Source organism: Procambarus clarkii, chromosome 61, assembly GCF_040958095.1.
Source record: "Procambarus clarkii isolate CNS0578487 chromosome 61, FALCON_Pclarkii_2.0, whole genome shotgun sequence".
NCBI lineage: Eukaryota > Metazoa > Arthropoda > Malacostraca > Decapoda > Cambaridae > Procambarus > Procambarus clarkii.
Genome location: NC_091210.1, coordinates 15,641,742 through 15,663,769, shown reverse-complemented (window position 1 = coordinate 15,663,769; position 22,028 = coordinate 15,641,742). Strand labels below are relative to the sequence as shown.

The 22,028-nt window shown below is 39.2% G+C and overlaps 2 protein-coding genes across 5 annotated transcripts in view; both read left to right on the top strand.

Annotated features, from left to right (window-relative positions):
* Positions 1-7,951, top strand: part of LOC123774371 (proprotein convertase subtilisin/kexin type 7) — a 31,742-nt gene extending 23,791 nt beyond the window's left edge. Inside the window, exon 13 of the mRNA XM_069307899.1 lies at positions 1,914-7,951. The gene's annotated coding sequence lies outside the window, so the exon portion shown is untranslated. The remainder of the gene's footprint in view (positions 1-1,913) is intronic.
* A 1,364-nt stretch (positions 7,952-9,315) lies between these two features.
* On the top strand, positions 9,316-21,858 carry LOC123774370 (schlafen-like protein 2). Of its 4 annotated transcripts, XM_045768562.2 has the most exons (8): positions 9,316-9,482; positions 9,933-10,117; positions 10,704-10,796; positions 12,696-12,836; positions 13,483-13,576; positions 14,740-14,904; positions 16,577-16,658; positions 21,738-21,858. In XM_045768562.2, exons 1-7 carry the CDS (start codon positions 9,477-9,479, stop codon positions 16,616-16,618), a joined length of 726 nt encoding a protein of 241 aa, XP_045624518.2. In that variant the 5' UTR covers positions 9,316-9,476; the 3' UTR covers positions 16,619-16,658; positions 21,738-21,858. The 4 variants fall into 4 exon arrangements, with proteins under 4 accessions (XP_045624518.2, XP_045624516.2, XP_045624515.2 ...); XM_045768560.2 differs by lacking the exons at positions 16,577-16,658; positions 21,738-21,858 and adding an exon at positions 15,857-16,465 and having other exon boundaries at positions 9,316-9,513; XM_045768559.2 differs by lacking the exons at positions 16,577-16,658; positions 21,738-21,858 and adding an exon at positions 15,857-16,465 and having other exon boundaries at positions 9,317-9,482.
* Positions 21,859-22,028: the final 170 nt, after the last annotated feature.

Genomic DNA, 22,028 nt, shown 5'->3' with positions numbered 1-22,028 from the left:
TTGATTGTGAGCCAAGAATGTAGACCACTCTACCACACGACCCATATCATGTAATAGAATATCAGGACACTTTGAGTGGCTTAATAATTTATTTATATTGAAGAATTAACCCTTTGGTGGTAATGAATGACAGCGATCGACTGCCAAAAATATGCCTTAGAATGCAATAAGCGGACCGAGTCCACATGCTTCAAAAAAACAAGTACTTAATTCAAATAATTGGTTACTATACACTTTACATTATACTTTGGTGCTACATAACCTTCCCGGTTTGGTGCCTTCTTTTGATAATTACTTACTTACATTATACTTTTTAATTATATACAGTACAGTAATTTGGACTTTTTACTATTTTGCAATGCTTCATCTTTGCCATCAATATTTCAACTTGTATTTAAGTAATTAATTTTAACCCTTACACTGTGCACCTATTTCATGTGACAACTTCATGTTACAGTTGTTAATGAATTATTAACATTAACTTAAACAAATTTCAAACTAGAAAAAGATGTCAAAATACTACCAAATTCAACAATTTTCATTTCAAATCAGTGGAAAAAAAAAAACATGAAAAACACTAAAATTTTACTAAATTCAAACATTTTTTGCACCACCCATTCACAATAGTGCTGTGGTTAATACAAATAAAGACAAATATGAAAGAAACAGAAGTAATTCGTGCATTGAAAGGCATACCCTGTTTCTTGGTGCAGTACTTTCCCCGGTACAGGTTTCCCTGGTACAATACTGTATGTACAATACATGAATAATTTACTGTTGTCATGGACTAAAGTTAAGGTCAGGACTAAAGTATAACTGCTGGTTGATCAGCGAGGTATTGTAGTGGCCTAAATAACCCTGCAGAGGCTGGTAGGCCCAACCCTAATCCAAAGTGACATTAAGAGAGGACAATTGAGAGATTTGTAATGTTATTTATGAACAGGTGATGGCTATAGTGGGGAGCGGAGGTGGCTATAGTGTGGGGTAGAGGTGGCTGTAGTGGGGGAATAGAGCCAGCTATAGTGGGGAGTGGAGGTGGCTATAGTGCGGGGTGAAGGTGGCTGTAATGGGGGAATGGAGTCGGCTATAGTGAGGAGTGGAGGTGGCTATAGTGCGGGGTGGAGGTGGCTATAATGCAGGATGGAGGTGGCTATAATGCGGGATGGAGGTGGCTATAGTGCGGGGTGGAGGTGGCTATAGTGCGGGGTGGAGGTGGCTATAGTGCGGGGTGGAGGTGGCTATAGTGCGGGGTAGAGGTGGCTATAGTGTGGGGTGGAGGTGGCTGTGGTAGAGAATTGTGCAAGAGCTTGCATAAAGATTTTTCAAGAGTTGTGCATTATAGTACATTGTGAATGCCAGCCCCACTATATAATGTGTGGCATATATTTGTGCAACCAGTGCATGTTAGTACAACTTTATTGTATATTATTCACTAGTTGATGATGATTTTGTTGCATCATTTTGGCTATAGAAAGTATCGGTGCATTTACATTAAATCGCAGAAATGTTGCTATAAACGGCTTATTATATATTTATTTTTTTGTCTTCACATACTCATATGTTTATTTGCTCATTGAAATACTCATTCATGCAACTTTATTATGTAATAAAGATTAGCAGTGACAACGAAACACAAATATTTTGTCTGTAAAAAGCCGCAGTACAAGACGACGATGCGCCTTCTTGCATGGCCATTCTCTAGTGTGTCGTCTGGGAGCTGTACACCTGTATTTTATTTACTTTGTTCATGCCTTTATTTATTACATTCAAATATGCATTGATGCAACTCCCGGAACATTTATAGAACCAGTATTACTAAATTATTTTGGTAGGGATCTGCTTACACTGGTAATTAAACTAGGCAGGGTTAAGTGCCTCTCTATCCTGGGCCAAAACAAAACACTTTCTTGCAGGTTGAGGCTGAATCCAGGAATGACAAGTTGTACTGTAATATATACCAAAATGTCTTATTCAGTGTTTGTATAATATTTTGCTCTGTTTCATTCAAACAAATTGTAAGTACTGTACTGTACATTTTTTAATAAATCCACAAGGGCCGTGACGAGGATTTGAACCTGCGTCCGGGAGCATCCCAGACATTTGTTCATTTGATGCATCACATTAGTGTGATCTCTGTGTGTAATGATGTCTGTACATCTTTATTAAACCTGCACAACAATGGTTCAAGTAGGCCAGGAAGAGCTGGTCATGTAGCATGTGTACAAACATTCATAGATAAGAGATCTATAAACGACTGAAAGCACTTGACTACCGTACTCTGTATCAAGGTTTAACTATACTCGTATTGTTAATTTTACTGTTTAAAGTCAAAGTTACACTGAGAGTGATGGGTGTTATATTTGAGGCTTTGACCATGTAATGTGTAACTCATACTGGTTACCATTTGGTGTAGAGGCAGGCATAGCGTATATTTGGTGTATTGGCAGGCATGGTGTGTATTTGGTGTAGAGGCAGGCATGGTGTGTATTTGGTGTAGAGGCAGGCATGGTGTGTATTTGGTGTAGAGGCAGGCATGGTGTGTATTTGGTGTAGAGGCAGGCATGGTGTGTATTTGGTGTAGAGGCAGGCATGGTGTGTATTTGGTATAGAGGCAGGCATGGTATGTATTTGGTGTAGAGGCAGGCATGGTGTATATTTGGTGTAGAGGCAGGCATAGTGTGTATTTGGTATAGAGGCAGGCATGGTATGTATTTGGTGTAGAGGCAGGCATGGTGTGTATTTGGTATAGAGGCAGGCATGGTATGTATTTGGTGTAGAGGCAGGCATAGTGTGTACTTGGTGTAGAGGCAGGCAAAGTGATTATTTGTTGGGGTGTGTATACTTAGTGTTGGTACAGGCAGGATGTGTAACTGCTGGAGTATCTAGTATTTAGGCAGTCAGAAGTGATAATGAGATGTGATATAACTAGCTAATAACCTGACATTAACTATAAATTTAACTTTTATAGTTTGATGATAAGCCTATACTGCAGTTGATGCCAAAATTCTTACCTTTACACTGTGTGTGTGGACTGAATCACTGTTATGATAACTTATTTGTGCGTTTAAAGTTTTATTTGGAGTTCTCTGGTAGATTAAGTTGATTCTGATTTGGAGCTTAATGGGTAAAGGATATAAAATTGGACAGTCCCATCAGTGCAAAAAGTTAGTTAATAGCAATGTTAGTTAATGTAAACATATTCATATTACTCTATTGTGGTGTCTGGGCATTCACTCAGAATGTTAAAATTATCGTCAGGATTCTGGTATGTGCTCACGTCTGTTGTAGAGATGATAGAACCCGTAGTAGCAACAGTTGGAATTTATGAAAGGTTGGTAATCATGAATCTCTATTAAACATGACCTATTGCTCTCAGGCAGTAACCTATACAAAAAGAGTATTAAATATTTAAAATATTCCCATAAAACAATAACATTTTAAAATTATTGTAACTTAAAACATGACAATCTTCGCTTCAGAGATTTGTTCACTAGTTCAGATAGGGCGAAACTAGCTCGTGTTAGTTTCACAAATTTTTCATTGTTTACATTGTTGGGGGAGTTTTGGTTATTTTGAGGCTGTAGTCTCGTTTGTAACCAAACTGTGCCCTGATTTTTTTTCACTTGACACTCTGGGTGCCGTCCCTTGTTGGTGGCCAACATGAATAAATTCACATAAAATTTTTCATACAGCTACTGCTCCCTGGGCCTCTCAGAGGAGGGGCCAGGTTCTGGCTCAGGGTCCAGGTAGGACAATAAGAACTTTGCGAGTGATGGCACCTTGTATTCTGGCACTATGTTAGTATAGTAGCTTCAGGGAGCCATAGGCACTCACCCAGAAATTGGACTTTCATTACATTTAACACTGGTTTTTTAGCACCATATTTATATATCTTCTACAGAAGAGATTGTATAATTCAGTGAGAGTTTTGCTTTTACAATTATTCATTGTACAGTGATAATGTTCATGTAATTTGGTAAGCCTTCAAAATGTTACCTTTTTTGAAGTAAATGTAAAAATTTGTTGCTAATTATCTTGATTAATTTTTGTTTACTTGCAATGAATGTAAACATGTCTAATCAAATGCATAATACTGAAATAATATAATTAGGCAAGAAAGGATTAATGACATTTGAATGTGTGGATATTAAAAAGATACAATGAATTATGAAATATAAAACAACTGTATATATGATCAGTGATGTATATGATCAGACATATATGTGGCCTTAGAACCGAGTGATGCATGTTCGGTACAGTTTTATTACCGAAACTGTTTTCTCATCTTTCCATAGTGCTCGTGAGATCATAACTCCAGTGTCCATTACATAATTATGAATCTGACATTAACTTGTTTTACTAACAAAAATATTTATCTTTACCTAAACTTTGCTCAGCTGCCAATTTCAGCAACAGTGACTGATCAGTTGTTTGCATATTTAACTTGCCTGAATTTACCCAAGGCCCACCATCACCCTAGTGGCCTCGATGGGGGGACAGGAAGCTGGTGGCTTCTCAATGATCCCCCATCTTCCTCCAAATTGTACCCGAGGATTCTTTCCATCGGGACTTTGAACTGGAGCAATATCTTAGTACTTTTTGCTTCAGCAGGTAGGCAGTTTCATGGGTTCATAACCCTGTATGTATGTGTACACACACACACACACACACACACACATACATTAGTATATACAGTACATCTACCTTTACATGCACATATGCACTTGTTCACAATGGTGTGATGATACGAGAAGAGATGGAATAGGGAGTGCGGCAAGGAAGGCAAGTAAGAAAGGAGGGTGGATAGGCTAGGAGGGTGGATAAGCTAGGTGGGTGGATAGGCTAGGAGGGTGGATAGGCTAGGTGGGTGGATAGGCTAGGAGGGTGGATAAGCTAGGTGGGTGGATAGGCTAGGTGGGTGGATAGGCTAGGAGGGTGGATAGGCTAGGAGGGTGGATAGGCTAGGAGGGTGGATAGGCTAGGAGGGTGGATAAGCTAGGTGGGTGGATAGGCTAGGAGGGTGGATAAGCTAGGTGGGTGGATAGGCTAGGAGGGTGGATAGGCTAGGAGGGTGGATAGGCTAGGAGGGTGGATAGGCTAGGAGGGTGGATAGGCTAGGAGGGTGGAGCAAAATATAAATGAGCTAGGAGCAAATATAAATATATATGTATATTCATGCATATATACAATACATAGCCAGTATTGACTCCCGGTAGGGTACGAGACCATGTTCTTGGTAACACCATCTGTATATAAAGTATGCATATATATGATGTAAATACAGTAGCAAAACTACAAGGTAATACATCATCCTGAGGGTGTAGTGCTCTGACTCTCGTAAGTGAGAAATAGAAATGATAAAGCAGTTCTTGTACTTAAGCTACACAAAGTACTTTAATTTTGTTTTGATGCTCTATATCTGACTTACATTTATGATTGTATGAGATTACAGTACCATGATCAGGTCCCAAGTTCTTAATTGTCTGTGTGTACACTTTACAGTGTTGATTACATCCTAGTGTTGTTTATATCCTATAGTGTTTACATCCTACAGGGTTTTTTACATGCTACAAAGCACTGATGTCCTATCACTGTTGCCTATATTGAGGCATAAGGGCTAATATTACCTCTACTTTGATTTACACATACTGTGTTTAAAGTACTGCACAGAATCACCTTATTGCTTTCACTCATTTCCTCTAGTGGCTGACTGAGGGCTTGGAATGTTTTGTTGCGGCTACAGAATTTTAACATGGTTTGCTTAGCTGCGCAGTTCACAGCAGTGAACAGTGCATGATAGTAGTCACAAGACCCTCCCTCTCCAGCTAATCTGACCTCAGACATGAACTTTGCATTTTTCTAGTCAAATTCAGTTTACAACAGACACAAATGTGTTAGTTTGAGATCAGCAGTGAAGAAATTTTACTGAATTTAAGGACATGTTCCCTTAAGAATACTGTACAAAAATGGCCGAGTTATTGGGACAATTCACTATGATGACCAAACCACAAGTCGGAAGATGGAGAAGCGACGACATTTTAGTCCATCCTGGACCATTATAAAGTCACGAGATCACATGATTTAATAATGGTCCATGACAGACTGAAACGTCGTCGCTGCTCCATCTTTCGAGTTGTGGTTTGGTTGTCACTTCTTCAGCCACGTTATTGTGACTCGTCGTCTGCACAATTCACCTTCGTTCAGCAGTTAAAATTTAATGCATTATGATTTGTATACAATGCTGCTTTTAAGGCATTAATATTTATTGCCATATTAACAAAAATTATTTCAATTATGTTCATTGCTTTTGATGCGATTTTACATGCTGTAAATCCATTAAAATACTTGTAAATCAGATGTTGGCAAATCAGCATGACACTCATAGGAAGCATTGCAACATGTACACAAAACTTTTAAATACTAAATATGGCATTTAATTACACAAAGAGGAAAATGTATACTGGTTGCAGCATAATAGAAAAAAAAAATCTAAAAATGTAGCTAGTTTGATAGCTTGAATCTAGTCGTTTCCATTACACATGTTTATTGTTTGTAATTATTTGTTTTTTCAACCTACATGATGGCAGTGTTGTATACACTGTTATAACACCAAATATATTTGTTTCTATGTTCATGAACTGCATTATTAAAATGTCATCTTTATCTTTATATTCTACTGAGTTTGCCAAGAGCAAATTGTTTAATGCTGTGTTATATGTATTGGTTTTTAGTGTTGTATGGGATAGTGTTTTCTAGCATTGACGGAATAGTGTTTTCTAGTGCTGATGGGATAGTGTTTTCTAGCACTGCATGGGTATAGTGTGTCCAGAGCCGCATGGGCAAAGCGAGTGTGTAATGTTGTGACAAACATCCCGGTGAGCACAATATCAGAGAATGTTATTTCAAAGTGGAAATCAACATTGATAATGTTGACTGAATTAATGTTACTCTTGGCTAATGTACCTACAGGGATATGACACGTACAACACTAACGTGAACATTATTTTTTTTCAATTGCTAGAAGTTGGGCATTACAATTTTAAATTGTTGAAACTACAATATTTGTAGTGTTAAGTAATTAAATAATTATCTAGAGAATTTACTAAGCCTGAGACTATTTAACACACTTTGCAGTGTTACGAACACACTTTTGTGAGTATAAAGTTTGCAGTGATTGTTTTGCTGAAAGTCAAGTGATGATGACTCCTTAGATTTTGTTTTTTCTTACAGCAAAAGTGTGTAACTTGAAATCTGTTAATCAAAAATGCTGAAACAGGATGGTTCAGAAATATTCCCGGTGCAGGTATATATTTTGCCGCAAGTTAAAAAGCAATCCTGGATAAGATTTTTGCTTATCGATGAACCCATTAAACTGACTCGAGTAAAATAAATAAATTATACTATATGTACAGTATATTATATAATTTATCTGGTTAATTTTCAAATTTTTAAGTGTTTAAATGCATTTTTATATTTTGTACGTATAGAAATGCAGCCCTAACATTTTGTTTGCTCAAGAAATGTATGGTTTGTAAAATATTGCAATTGTTTGCACTTGAATTCCTAGCTATTTATATTTTAGTATACACAAGTTTACACGTTCAGCAATATGTTTCGTCCAAACAAATTTTTAATTTTCTTTTATAATTTGCATTATCATTTATTTACTATTCATTGCTAACGAATAAGATTATTTATCTAAAAGATGTCAAATCTTTTTAAAAATCAAAAATTTTGAAATTGTATTGATTTTTTTTTTTACCCAGCATCTGGATTAATTCATTCTGGAAAAGAGGTTTCAGGATATTTGCCTATTTTTGGATATTTATTGCTACTTTTGTTGGGCATTTTCTTGTATGCAAGGATAAAACACATCTTGCATGTCTTTAAATACAACTAATAAACAGTATAAACAAATGTTGTTGATATACTGTAATAAAAATATGATTAGGATGATGTTTTACTTGCCTTACTAGTGATCCATATCCTGGTTACCAACAGGATATGGAATCCCGTCTAACCAGGCGCTATGGTAACGACTGGTTACCATGGCGCCTGACAGCTGGGTGGACAGCACTTCGGATTTGTAGTCCTGAGGTTCCGGGTTCGATCCCCGGTGGAGGCCGAGACAAATGGGCCAAATGTTCCTTTCACCCTGATGCTCCTGTTCACCTAGCAGTAAATAGGTACCTGGGAGTTAGCTGCTGGGGGGTGTGTACCAAAAAGGAGGCCTGGTCGAGGACCAGGCCGCAGGGACGCTAAGCCCCGAAATCATCTCGAGATAACCTCAAGACGGACAGACCACACTCTTGTGAACCATTTGTCTCCTCATGACAAGTTGCTTGATACAGTGGGGAGGGTGAGGATGGCTCAAGTGCTTTAATAATAAATTAATTGTTAGGGGACAGGCAGACAGTGTGTATATACATATTAGGCTTGTATTGAGGTCCTCCCTGGGTCAAACTACTGACCCTTCCACAGGATGCAACCGTGGGTACCTATTTACTGCTAGGTGAACTGTCCCATTAGGTGATAAACGTATTGGACCATTTCTGTTCCACCCGGGATTTGAACCTGGAATTCCCCCTTGCGACTCGAGAACGAACCTAACTATTACAGATGGGTTTGTCGAGAACAAACCTCATGGTACCACTCGATAAAAGAACATCCTCGTGCCTTCGGGTTTAGAATATAGTACTGTATTTAATTAAGTATGCTAAAGAAAAATAAATATGCTGACTAAATACTGCAATGACAGTGTGGACCTCTTCAAAATTTTTAAAATGCTGAATAATTTGGAGGATATTGATGCAGACAACTTTAAATGGTCATATGTAACAAGGAACAACGGTTTCAAAAGCTCAACCCCAATGAATTACCAAGAACAGATGGTTTTTCACCCACAGGGTTATAAACCCATGGAACCGCCTACCCGCCAAAGCCATAAATATCATAACATATAATACAGCTTAAAAAAAATAATCAGGGCAAATTGGGGGACATTTTGACAAGCCACTGCCAATTTTTTTTTATTATTATTAACAAGCATAGGTATTACACTATTTATTTTATTTATTTATTTATATATATACAAGAAGGTACATTGGGATTGTGAGGATACATAGCATAGTAACATTCTTGTAAAGCTACTATAGAAGTTCCAGAGTGTTCCAATCACTGCAATTTGTCCCATATTATTAAGTATTATAAAAAAAACTACCACCACTTGCAACAGTAAATGAGTTAAAACAATAATTTAAAATCCAAATGAACTCGCGGGAGCAACTGGGTAGAGCCAGCAGCCCTGTGCTGTAGCTGCCCCTAACACAATAACAACAACAGACCCTTGGCGTCTGCAGGGCCGCGCTGCCTGCTGGGTCCCAAGCTGTTTATAACGCCACATCAGGCCACAGGAGCACAGTTACGACAGCCCACGGGAGCACAGCTACATCAGGCCACAGGACCATAGCTGTGATATGCAGGTAGAGCAAATGTCCTGGATGTGATATGCAGGTAGAGCAAATGTTCCCTTGCCAGAGTCCTATAGATAGCACCAAGCCAGAGTCAGGTGCAGTAATCTAAAATGGATCTTAAAATATGATTAAGCTTGAAAACAGTGTTGTGGATATATGAAACAAATTACCAGATAACATAGACATGGGATCGCTGGTTTATTTCAAATGTAGGTTTGATATATACAATATATTTAAGACTTTGGGTGGTTATAAATCAGAGATGCTTCATATGGTTCAATAGGCCTCCTGCAATTAACTTTATTCTTATGTTCATGACTGAAATATCATCAGGTTTGCTTTTCGGCGTTTGTGTACAGTGATAAGGACTCTTATGTTGGTGCCTCATATTCCAAAATTATTTCTTGGCAGAATATGCAGTAATGAGTTTCCTCCTGTGTTGTCATCTATTGTTGACAGTCAGAGAGAGGCATGGTCGAGTGCAATGGCAGAGATGGTCATTATATATTAGGTCAGGCCATTGTCCAGGAGGAAGACTTGCTGCACGAGTTCAAGGGTCACCGCAGCATCTCCATTCATGACATCCACAACATGTGCCTCCAAAGTGGCGGGGCACCTGAACGCACCAGGAATGCAGTTTCCATGTATGTAGTATATATGCGCCTCCACGTATGTATATGGAGTAGCATTGTGGCAGTGAAGTTCAACTGTTGTTGTCTTCATATAAAGACAACGGCCTCAAATGAACAAATCGGTTCCATCAAATGAAACTTCGGTTTCAACTCTTCATGACCATGTCGTAGCTCAGTCGATTAAGGCAGCGTCTGGGATGCTCCCGGATGCAGGTTCGAATCCTCGTCACGGCCCTTGTGGATTTGTTCATTTGATGCATCACGTTATTGTGATTTCTGTGTGTAACAACATCAGATGTGATTTATTAGCTGTATTGTTTTTCATTGTTAATGATGTGTATCAATAACGATACATAATAATATGTAACGATAATGATGCATATTGATAGTGCTATGTATTGATTATGATATATAATGATATGTATTGGTAATGATATGTAATGAGAATGATACATATTGTATCATACACAAATAGAAAATACATATATACATGCACACAGGCTTCCTGTCCACGACAAAACAAATTCATTTGTATGTTACAGTACACGCATATTCACTTGATGGTGACTGGTTATTTTCTCTATTACGCTGTGTACAGAAGTATTGGGGCTATGCTAAACTCTGGTTATGGAGGCATCATCTACCTTGGGGTCACTGACAACGGTCAGGTGAGAGGACTGACGCTTACCAGGTACGTGAGATTCTCGTATTGTATAGAAATGTTACAAGATGTGAAGTAAGAAGGAAGTACATTTCTTCAGCATTACTGGAAGATACAAGTTTGGTCTCGTAAGGTGAACTGTTCTTTAAGATATTTATTATTATAGGCTGGGAGGGGGGGGGGGGCAAATTTATTGTTTATTCTATTCTGTCTTAGGAAGTTGAAAGTTCATTGTCTATGTTACATTATACAACTTGGTCAGTTTCCTAACTATTTTAGTTCAATTCTGTCATACCTGGTTTATTGAGTTATTAATCATGCAAATTTGCATGAAAAAATTATCAATTTTTTTTTATATCTTGAGCTAATGTAACTCACAAGCCTAGCAACATCATCGACGAGACGTCTCATCGATGTCTCATTGATGCTGTACTCGCCCAACTAGGTGAGTACAGCATCAATGAGATGTTCTTTTAAAAGCATAACAGTAGAAGTGAAATCCTCCTTTAATTTTGTAACACAGTACAGGTATAGTGTGTATGTCATGTCTTTTTAATGTAATTACCTAATTACCTTTATTAATTACCTAAATGTAGATACAGGATGAGAGCTGAGCTCATGGTGTCCTGTCTTCCCAGCACTCTGTCATATAACGCTTTGAAACTGCAGAAGGTTTTGGACCCCACTACTTTCTCACTTCACTTGTTCCAGCCGTCTACCACTCTGTTTACAAAAGGAAACTTTCTAATATTTTTTGGCACATTTGTTTCCTTACCCCTTGTTCTTGAGGTTGACTGTTTCAGGAATTCATCTTTTGTAAATATGGTCAGTTCCCATTATTTTGTGAGTGATGATCATATCACCTCTTTGTCTTCTATTTTCTAGCTTTGGCTTATTTGAAGCCTCTAGCCTTTCTTCATAACTTGTTTTTTCAGTTCTGGAAGCCATTTTGCAACATGCCTTTATATCTTTCTAGTTTATTGATGTGCTTCTTGAGATTTGGGCACCATACAACTGCTGCATATTCCAATTTTGGTCTTACAAAAGTCATGGACAGTTTCTCTACTATTCAACCATCCAAACAATTAAAAGTGATTCTGAAGTTGAAAAGTGTTGCATGTTTTTCTCGCACAATGTTCGTTCTTTGTTCCTCTGGTGACAGTCTACTATCCAGAACCACCCCTAGATCTCAATCTTTGTTAGAGTTGTTTAAATCCTTTCCACATAATTTGTAGGTTGTGTGGGGTCTATTTTCTCCTATTCCACAGTTTATAACATGTTATATATTTACATTAAATTCTATATGCCACATGGTGCTACACATTTATTTTACCTAGGTCAATTTAGAGGCATGACAATCGTCTACATCTCCTACCTTCCCTAGTAGCTTAGCATCATCAGCAAACATTTTCATATAATTCTGTATGCCTTCTGGTAGATCGTTTATGTAGACAATGAACATTACTGGTGCAAGAATTGAACCCTGTGGTACTTTGCTAGTAACACTCCAGTGAAATAATAATAATAATAATTATTATAATAATAATAATGAAATTAATAATAATAATTCATTGAACCGGACTGAACGGACAAGCAGCCAGAGTGTATTCATGCACATTAGACTTATAAAGTATCGAGGCCCCCTTCCCCCCCCCCCCCCCCAAGGTGGAATTACTGACCCCGCTCAGGATGCAACCCCACAACAAGCTGATTAACTCCTGAGTACCTACTTACTGCTAGGTGAACAATCCTATTAGGTGATAGGAAATGTGCCCAACCATTTCTGTCCTTCCCGGGATTCAAACCCTGGAACTCTCGATTGCGAGTCGAGAACGAACCCAACTGTACTACCAGGACCCTGTCTACTATTGACTATCTGTGTGACTATTTTCATGTGCAGAACACTAAGGGATTGTTCCCCCTCCGCAGATACCAGATGGATCATATTGAGGCATCCCTGGAATGGACACTGGGAAGATTCACGCCACCAGTCCCTGACTCCCGCTACCGTGTGGATTTTGTGCCCGTGGTCTCCAACAAAACTCAGAGGCTCTCTCATGATATTGAAGAGTAAGCTGTTATGTTCCCAATCAACATAATATTCAAGAGCAATGCCAATTCAATGCCGAATCAGCACAATCAGCATTAGGTTAATGTTGATAGCATTGATTTAACATTGAACAATGCCATTCCTGAATATTGTGCCCATTGGGTTGTGTTCCAGTTCTGTGTATTATTACATCCTCCTGATAGGTAAAACGGTTGAGCGTTATTCTTGGAAGCAGCAAGTAGACAATGTAAAGGAATAAAGGTTCTCCTTTATGAATTATCTGTATACTGTACTCACGTGAATAAATTAAATTTCTATTTCATCTACTGTTTCCTGTCATTGGGTCGGGAGTTGTCGTAATGAGCAGACTTGGCTAGTGAGGGCTTGCTGCCTGTTGTGTGCCCGATTGTGACAATGTCTCACACTGTGAACTTCGAGAAACTTGTGTATTACAGTGGCTGTCATGTAGGGCACAGTGGGAGCTTGTAATACATAGTGGCTATTGTGTAAGATACAGTGGCTACTATTGTGTAAAATGCAGTGGGAGCATGTAATACTCAGTGGCTGTCATGTAAAACATTGTATAACTCTCATGCAGAACTACTTTTTTCTGTGATAAATACAAAATGTGTAATTCTTAACATGTGTCCTATATCACTGGTGCAGACATGTGGACTCCAAGAGACGTAGTCGTCCACACCACGTTGCTCAGCCTAATTACTGCTGGTGTGACATCGATGCTGCTGCACAGCAGGCACTGGTTAGTTTTCTTTTAATCACCTTGAAACATATTGTCCAATTGATTGATACTTAAAGTGTTATGAGTATAACTCTACAACTTGGCCAATTCATCGTTATGTGCCATTTTTGTCATTGCAATCAGGCCAAAAGAAACAATTGTGTTTTGACTTTTGTAAAAGAGTGGTCTGTTTCAAATAAGTATTAGAAGTACAGCATGTCACTAAATAGCATGGTCATGTTGCTTATATTCAAGAAGAGTTATAATACCCTTTTATATATTACAGTACTATATTTTCTTTCTCCTTGGGCACTAGGTGCCTCGAACACCCATCCCCTGACGTGGAGGCGGACGCTCTACCGACTGTACTATGGGTTAGCCTTAAAGGAGAATGTTTCCGAAGCAAATAACCACTGCCCAGATGGAAATTGCCTATCTACGTGGATCTACAGTTGGTAGAGCGTCTCCCTCACATTTGAGAGGATGGGGTGTTCGTGGCACCTAGTGCCCACGGTGAATGAAATGTTACATCGACGAGTGTTGTATACCGTTTATATTACTATAGTATTTGTTTTAACTTATGATACTAGATTAATCTTCATTTGGTTATGGCAAGTAAAAAATTTGTTTATATCAAAAGTTTAAATTTAATTACAGTGAACTGCTCAATTGGAACTTTATTCATTTGAAACCAAAATGCCGCATAAGGCATCTATTCAGCCAGTAAGATCATTGTGATTATTTACAGTGGACAGTAACACTGTGGGGTTAATCTATGCTACACTATATATACTACACTGAAATTTGCTGCCAGTGAACATAAGAATTTAAAAAAAATTCTAAAGAATCTTGAACCAAGTGATTTTGATATTAAAATACAGTACAGTATGGCAAAACATCTTTTATCATTTGCACTAATTAAAGCATAATAAAATTTGGTATCAAATAGCAAAGCTCAAATGCAATGAAAGTTTTCTGGGGAAAAGCCATTTGAGGCTTCCTGAAGCTATTACACTGATCCAGCTCACTCGGAAATTGACATTTCATTACATTCAATACCGTTTTTATTGTGTGTACAAGTCTAGTATAGAGTTGATCATTTGAGCACATTATCCCACTTGCTATTTTGTGATTTACGAATTTTACTGTTTTTCATGGAGGATACACAACTAATATTTCCTCAGGGAAAGCTTCCAATATTATACGTAGTTGAGATTCACGTGCGTCCCTGGGAGCCCCACAGCTTGCAGGGCAGGAATTTGGGGATTTCCCAAACACCTGCTCTCCCTCCCCTTCATCTCAATGAAGCTTCAAGCTGCTTCTTCAGGCAGAGTTGTCGGCAGCCGCGGGTAAGTCTGCTTGTGTATATTTTAATCTTTTTATTTATTAAGCATATTCAAATACTGTAGAGAAGTTGAATCATTGTAGTTTCTATCGATTCTCGTAATGCTTGAAGATTTTTTCACTTCTTGAGAGCAATGAACAAATCCACAAGGGCCGTGACTAGGGTTCGAACCTACGTCCGAGAGGATGGGTGTGAGCGGTGCTCTTCAGTATAACAGATTGTGTTTATATGGTAACGAATTTAATTCACTTGGATTATCGGGGATTCAAACTCGGACCTGAAAAATACGAGACTCTAAACACCTGGCCAGAATATTCACTAAGGAAGGATCATGATAGGTAAGTACCTAACTTGTGCTCCAAGTAAATCAAATGTTATAAGATGCAATCCACAACATTGTCAGTAATGGATTGCTACAAGTCACAGTCAATGGGAGCCGGTCGGCCGAGCGGACAGCACGCTGGACTTGTGATCCTGTGGTCCCGGGTTCGATCCCGGGCGCCGGTGAGAAACAATGGGCAGAGTTTCTTTCACCCTATGCCCATGTTACCTAGCAGTAAAATAGGTACCTGGGTGTTAATCAGCTGTCACAGGCTGCTTCCTGCGGGTGGAGGCCTGGTCGAGGACCGGGCCGCGGGGACACTAAAAGCCCCAAAATCATCTCAAGATAACCTCAAGATAACTATAATGGCACTCCAGGAAAGGTTTAAATGTTCAGTCAAGTACCAGTTAAGTACTTTTGAAAACATACCTTAGTGTCTTGGTCTGGTGGCGAGTTTGATGCTCGTGTTATTCAGGCTCGAGTTTGACTTTTCAATAATCAATCTTAAGTGATCAATCAGTTAATAAGATTCCTCAAAGGATATATGTAGGTGGAAAGATGGATGTAATATTTCTTGAGTTGTTGTTACCAGTAAATGAAATGCAGCCTACTAATAAGTTTATTGTTGCATTAGTTGTGCTTAGAGGACGTGAGACGATTACTGGTGCATCGTGTTCAGGAGCATTACACACTCAAGCTGGCTGCCCTCGAACACCGGTACGAGGCACTTCAGCACCTCGCACGCCAGCACAATGTAACGTTTGCAACAGACATGCACCCTAGTGATGTCGATGACGTACAAGTGAAAAAGTGATGATGCAATGCAAAAGATATTTGTACTTAGAACTAAAAGTACATAATTGCAGACGATGAGTCACAATAACGTGGCTGAAGATAGCAAGACTAAACCACACACCAGAAGATGAGGAGACGATAATGTTTAGGTCCTTGCTGGACAATAGACTTGATAATGGTCCAGGACGGACCGAAATATCCTGGACCATCTCCTCATCTTCTGGCGTGTGGTTTCGTCTTCAAAAGTACATAATTGTTTTGGACTATTCATGTACATTAAATGTTAAAATAAATGTACAAAATGGGAAATTTGTACTTTGGTCTTTACAAATATACTGTGATATACTTTTGGGTATGTGCAAAGTCAAATGCTGTGTATACCTTAATATGAACAAGAATACAAATACTGAATTATTGTACAGTACTGTACATAAAAGCTTTTCAGATATATTTGAAATTATTTTTAGAAATTATCCTTAATTTGCCAAGAACTTAATGTTGCCGATTACTATACGTATCTATGCTATTTTTAATGAATAACAATATTTCAAATTGTCAGGTAAGTGGAAATTACTTTGAACAGCAAAGCGGCAGATTTTGAGAGCTGCAGAGATTGACGTTGCACATTTGGAGTTGGCAGTGTGAGTATATTGAGCATGAGCATTTTTCACTTCCACATTTCAGGGTGTTTTGAGAGAGACGTCAACCCGTCACATCTTCCTCCCTCACCATTTTTTAATATTTTAAGAGTATCTTGAATCCAACGTTTTTGGAGATTGATTTAAACCCCATTTCTTTTTAAAAGCTATTGAGGTCGAGCCATGGTATCGGTTCACCGTGTAAAGTCATTTCAGCAAATGTGTATTTAATATTTTCTGAAAATAATAAAAATCCTATACCCTTGACATCCCTTGCCTGTTTGTTGAATTTTTTGCTATTGTATTTACATCCAGAATGATATTTAGGAACTTTTGAATATCCCATGACACAGATGGTACAAGTCCAGCTTGGTGCCGTCTTTTGATAATTACTTACTTGCTATAACTTGTGTTTCTGATTATTCATTCATTCTCTTCATCCCTCTCCCCCATTCACTTCTTTGTTCCCCATCGACCCCCCTTTCTCCTTTCTTCTATCCCCCCCCCCATTCTCTATCTCCTCATTTCTGCCCCCCACTTTCTTTCCATCTCCCCCTCCCTTCCTTTCCATTTCCCACTTTCTTTTTCCATTCCCCCCCCCCCCCTTATTTTCAATTCTCCCCTTGCTATGCATTCTCTTTAATCCTCCCCCTCTCTCTCGCACACGTGAGACCAAGAGTGTGCATATGCTCACTACATATAAGTGAAGTACACTAAGTTATGCTGTTATAATTATTGTATTTGTTAAAATTATTGACAATTTGTTCAGTGTGGAAAGAAACACAGGTATTGATATAGCATTTATTGTATTAACATTCTAATGAAAAAGTATGATCATATGAATAATATTTACAAATTATTAGTGTAAAAATAATGTTTATGTACAAAAGAAAATACTGATATATAAAAACAATTTTTTTCTTTAGTTACAAGACATTGATCATTGTTACAAGTAAGAGTACAGTAAGTGATAGTGTCTTGGGAATCATAATCATTGAGTGGTGACGTATGGTACAAGGAGTTTCTGGGTTAAATGTGATGTGAGCTCGTACACAATGTAACATTACTCGTGCATTGTCACCAAATGTTTTTAATTGGGTATCTTATTACCCATAAAAATCTATACATGGATACAACAAAAGAATTAGGATAAAACTCCATTTAGTCTCTGTTGAGAGAAAAAAATACATTCAGTTGTGTTGCAACCCCAAACTGCAGGAAGGTTGGTGTTGAAAACTTGCTCTGCAATCTGTCTTCAGACCAAGTCCATTCCATCCAGCGGTCAACCCCAAAGCCGCATTCACTGATTTTAACATGCTGTTCATTCAAAACTGGAATTCTCATATATAAGTTTTGTTATATGTTACCATGTTGTGCATATTTAGGCACTGATTAGGTTCTGTTTGCAATTATTTGTAGTAAATGGATGAAGCATTTACAGCATTGTGGTTCAAACAAAAGTTGTCAGCTAAGCTCTTGTTCCAGAAGTGTTCGGACGTCATTAGTTGCAAGCCTCTTGTAAACCGTTTTTCATTCATAAACAAGGGGTTGGCGGGTGCATGGAATGGATTTTGGCCTTTGTTTATGAGGACGAGTTGCACAATGCAAAAAAAACCATTCTGTTGTGAGCTTACACTTGAAAAGTATGTTGAGTTGGAAGCGTGCTGTCACAGAAACCATTTTTCATTATTTGTGCTTTAAGGCAAGTCATCTTTCAGGCTCAGTGCCCACCTTTTTTTATAATTGTGCTTTAGGGCGACCCTGCACTAGGCCTAATGTGTACTGTGTGCCTTGACTATAATGATACGCCACAAGCTCACGTCACTGAAGAAATAACAAATAACAGACAGGAAATACAAGTTTATCAACAATACCTATAAGCATGGGTAGTTATTCGTCAATAATAAAAATAATTATTTAAACGCAGGTGAAATATTGTAAGATCATCATTTGCAAAAAACAATAAACTTTCAAAACATAACTTGAACCAGATAAACATTACCTATAGAAAATCGTGTATTTACATATACAAGTTACAAAGTGGAAACATCGCTCGAGCTAGGTTAAGGACTGTATTGGAAAAAAACATACAAGATAAATACAAAATACACAATTATACAACAATGGCACAGAATATTATATAATTACAAATGCCAATAACAAAATCGAGGGGAAATAGTGACTGATGTGAATAATGCTATTGATAATTATGGTGTTGGCGATGGAAGAAGCCTATGACATCTTGACTATAGTTATGGGCGAGAAGGTTGCGATGGCCTAAGGCAGCTCCAGACTGAATTACGCCTGTCAAGAGTTAATGCCCATTACCAAGTTTACAACAGCAGTGGCGTTATTACAGTTACTCAAAGACTGATATCTTTTACAGTGAAGGTGTCATTATTAACCACAGAAAACGATACAAATGAGAGGATAGCTGTGATAATGTTATCCACTGCCACAACGGTACCCGGAACACGTGAGCACAGCCACTTATGAAGATGCCCAAAACGGTATTAAACACGAACACAACAAGATAGAGTAATTGTATACGAAAGGAGGATGAAGCTGGCTATATGTGAGAAAGAATGAAAGACCATGCGATAAAAAGTTGAGCCTGTGTAGGGTTACAATGTGCAACTAAAGATGAACTTGAACATAAACAAAACGTGTAGGCAACGACAATAAAGGGTTGTAGATGACATTGACAATGGCGAAAATGATTGATAAAAAGTCGTGGTGCATTTGGACAGGCGTGAGAATATGATAGATGGTGTGGTAGAGGTCAAGAGCAGTCAGCAAGATGAGAGCAGCTTCCCGGCGCGGCTGTGGGAAGCTGCCTCTGCTGCACACGTCCTTCATCGTCGGCCACGTCACTCCTGCGCTGCTACCTGCCTGGGTAGGGACTCGCAAGTGGCGTTATCGTGTATGTATGTATGTGTACGCAACCTGTCCTCTTAAAAAAGAACGTCGCTTTTGGCCGTTTGCCCATATGGACGTAATTTGAAAATGAAAAAAATTGAAAATAAATTTGGGATTTTTTTTTTCAACAACAGTAAGTTAAGGGTCGTCTGGTAGGTTAGGTGGGCAGGAAATTCTCATAAGGTTTCAAAACGGTATGAAAAACGTTAATTGAAAGTTCCTCTTCTAAGCTGGCCGAGTAAGCCGGGCGACTCGAACAGAAAACGGAACAGTACGTCACTTTTGTGAGTCGATTTCATTTCAAATTACTTCCAAATTTGGCCATAGCGCGCATACGAGCCAAAAGTGACGCTATTTTTAAGAGGACGGGTTGGTGTACGTGGGGCTCAGTGCTGGAGACGTGTAGAAGTGTGGTGTGTGTGTGTAGGCCTACGATCTGTGAAGACTGGCTAGTACAGGCAGGTGGGGACCTTCGACAAGTCTCCGTCTGCCTGTCCTCGTCGAGGTCACTAGGGTTAGTGGCCCTCAGGTAAATCAGATATGTATGTGTGTTGGGAGGTGTATGTATGTGCCATAGTCACTGTCGTTAAGTTGTCTTGAGGTTGTGAAAATTAAAGTAAGATGAGGAGGGATAGAGACCATTTGCATTGCCGTACAGCTGTGGCTCAAACGACGATACGATCGGATAATGTCTACGACGTCGGGCGTGAACAATGAACTGTATCGGCAGTTCTTGCGTTGAAAATGACAGGAGTCGGTTCAGAATTCGATCATTTTGGTAATGACACTATTGTAATTTTCAGCGCTACAACCCAATAGTTCATTATTCACGTTGAACGGTATGAACAATACGGCCACCTGGTTCGTTTGACCCTCCCTGATGGTCGTGTGATATCCCCGTGCAATTTGGAGTCCATTGACGACGAGAATACGCGCAAGAAGGTGTTTGAGTGACGCAGGTCTGTGAATGAAGGTAGGCCAGCCCACCTGACATCTGCCATGAATTATAAAACAGTGAAGGCGATTGAATAAACCCGAGGCAGACAGCCCCGCTCCTGTGCCAGGTAAATCCATTACGGGCTCACCATAGCCCGTGCTACTTGCAACTTGTTCCTAGTAGCTGAATCTATAACAAAAACTGAATAAACGCCTTACGGGCTATTCATGCTCGTGTCACCTCTTGGGTGACTTAATCTTTATCAATCATCAATTTGAATAAACGTCAAAGCTCCAGTAGAATGACAACCGCGAATGAACCCGAAAACTTAACTCTAGCGCCTTATGTGATCTCGGTTTTCCAGGATGTACCGAAATGGAAAGAAGATATTCGATAGCTAAACGGCAAGTCAGAAAGCACACACACGAGAGGAACACCAGATAACTGACATCAACAGATTGATTGATGAAGATTAAGCCACGCAAAAGGTGGCACGGGCATGAATAGCTCGTAAGTGGTGGCCCTTTTGAGCCATTACCAGTATCAAGAACACATCAAGAGCGAACAGCGGCGTATATAACAGGAGGTCTGGCGATCCGGAGCGCCAGCTGGGATTATTAACTAGTATAGGGGACGAGTGGCCGGGTTTGCAACAAGACACTTGGCCCCATTCTTGTTGACGCCACTGGTCGCCCTGCAACCATCAATTGAAGACGCAACACATCTGGCGCCAACAGCTTACAGGAGATGCGGTCAATGTCAGTGGCTTCACACACCAAACCACTTATAATAACCATTAAATGTGAACTCGCTGATGGCGGAATACATGTTCAAACATGTTATATCTTGCGGCATTCTTCTTATGAGTAAAATATCTCAAAAAATCTATATATAAATGAAGCATTAAAGAAAACGCATTTTCACCGGAACACAACCCAGACTGGCGGGGCCGCGGCGACCATATGGCTCCGCCAACCCATCTCTTGCCCGTTACAGCTTTCATGAAGCTTACCACACTTGTGTTATTTGGAAATATATACGGGCTCACCATATCCCGTGATACTTGGAACTTTTTCTTCCAGGTAGCGAATCTTTAACTGGATAAACGAATTCGATAACACTGGCTTTTATTAACCCATAAATTCGGTTGCGCGGTATGTTTGTTTTTTTAAGTTGCTGAATTGCTTTTGACACCTATTTCAATGCCCTTACTAATTTTGTTCCAGGTCTTGGAGACCATTATGCGGCGCTGTAGCCATTGGTACTACCAGGAAGGTAGTAGACTGGTTATGGAATGCATCAGTTGACCAGACCACACACTAGAAGGTGAAGGGATGACGTTTCGGTCCGTCCTGGACCACAAGTCGATTGTGAATGACAATCAATCGACTTGAGAATGGTCCAGGACGGACCGAAACGTCGTCGTCTTCACCTTCTAGTGTGTGGTCTGGTCTACATACTTTAGCCACGTTATTGTGACTCCTCGTCTGCATCCACCAGTCTTAGGAGATTGCACG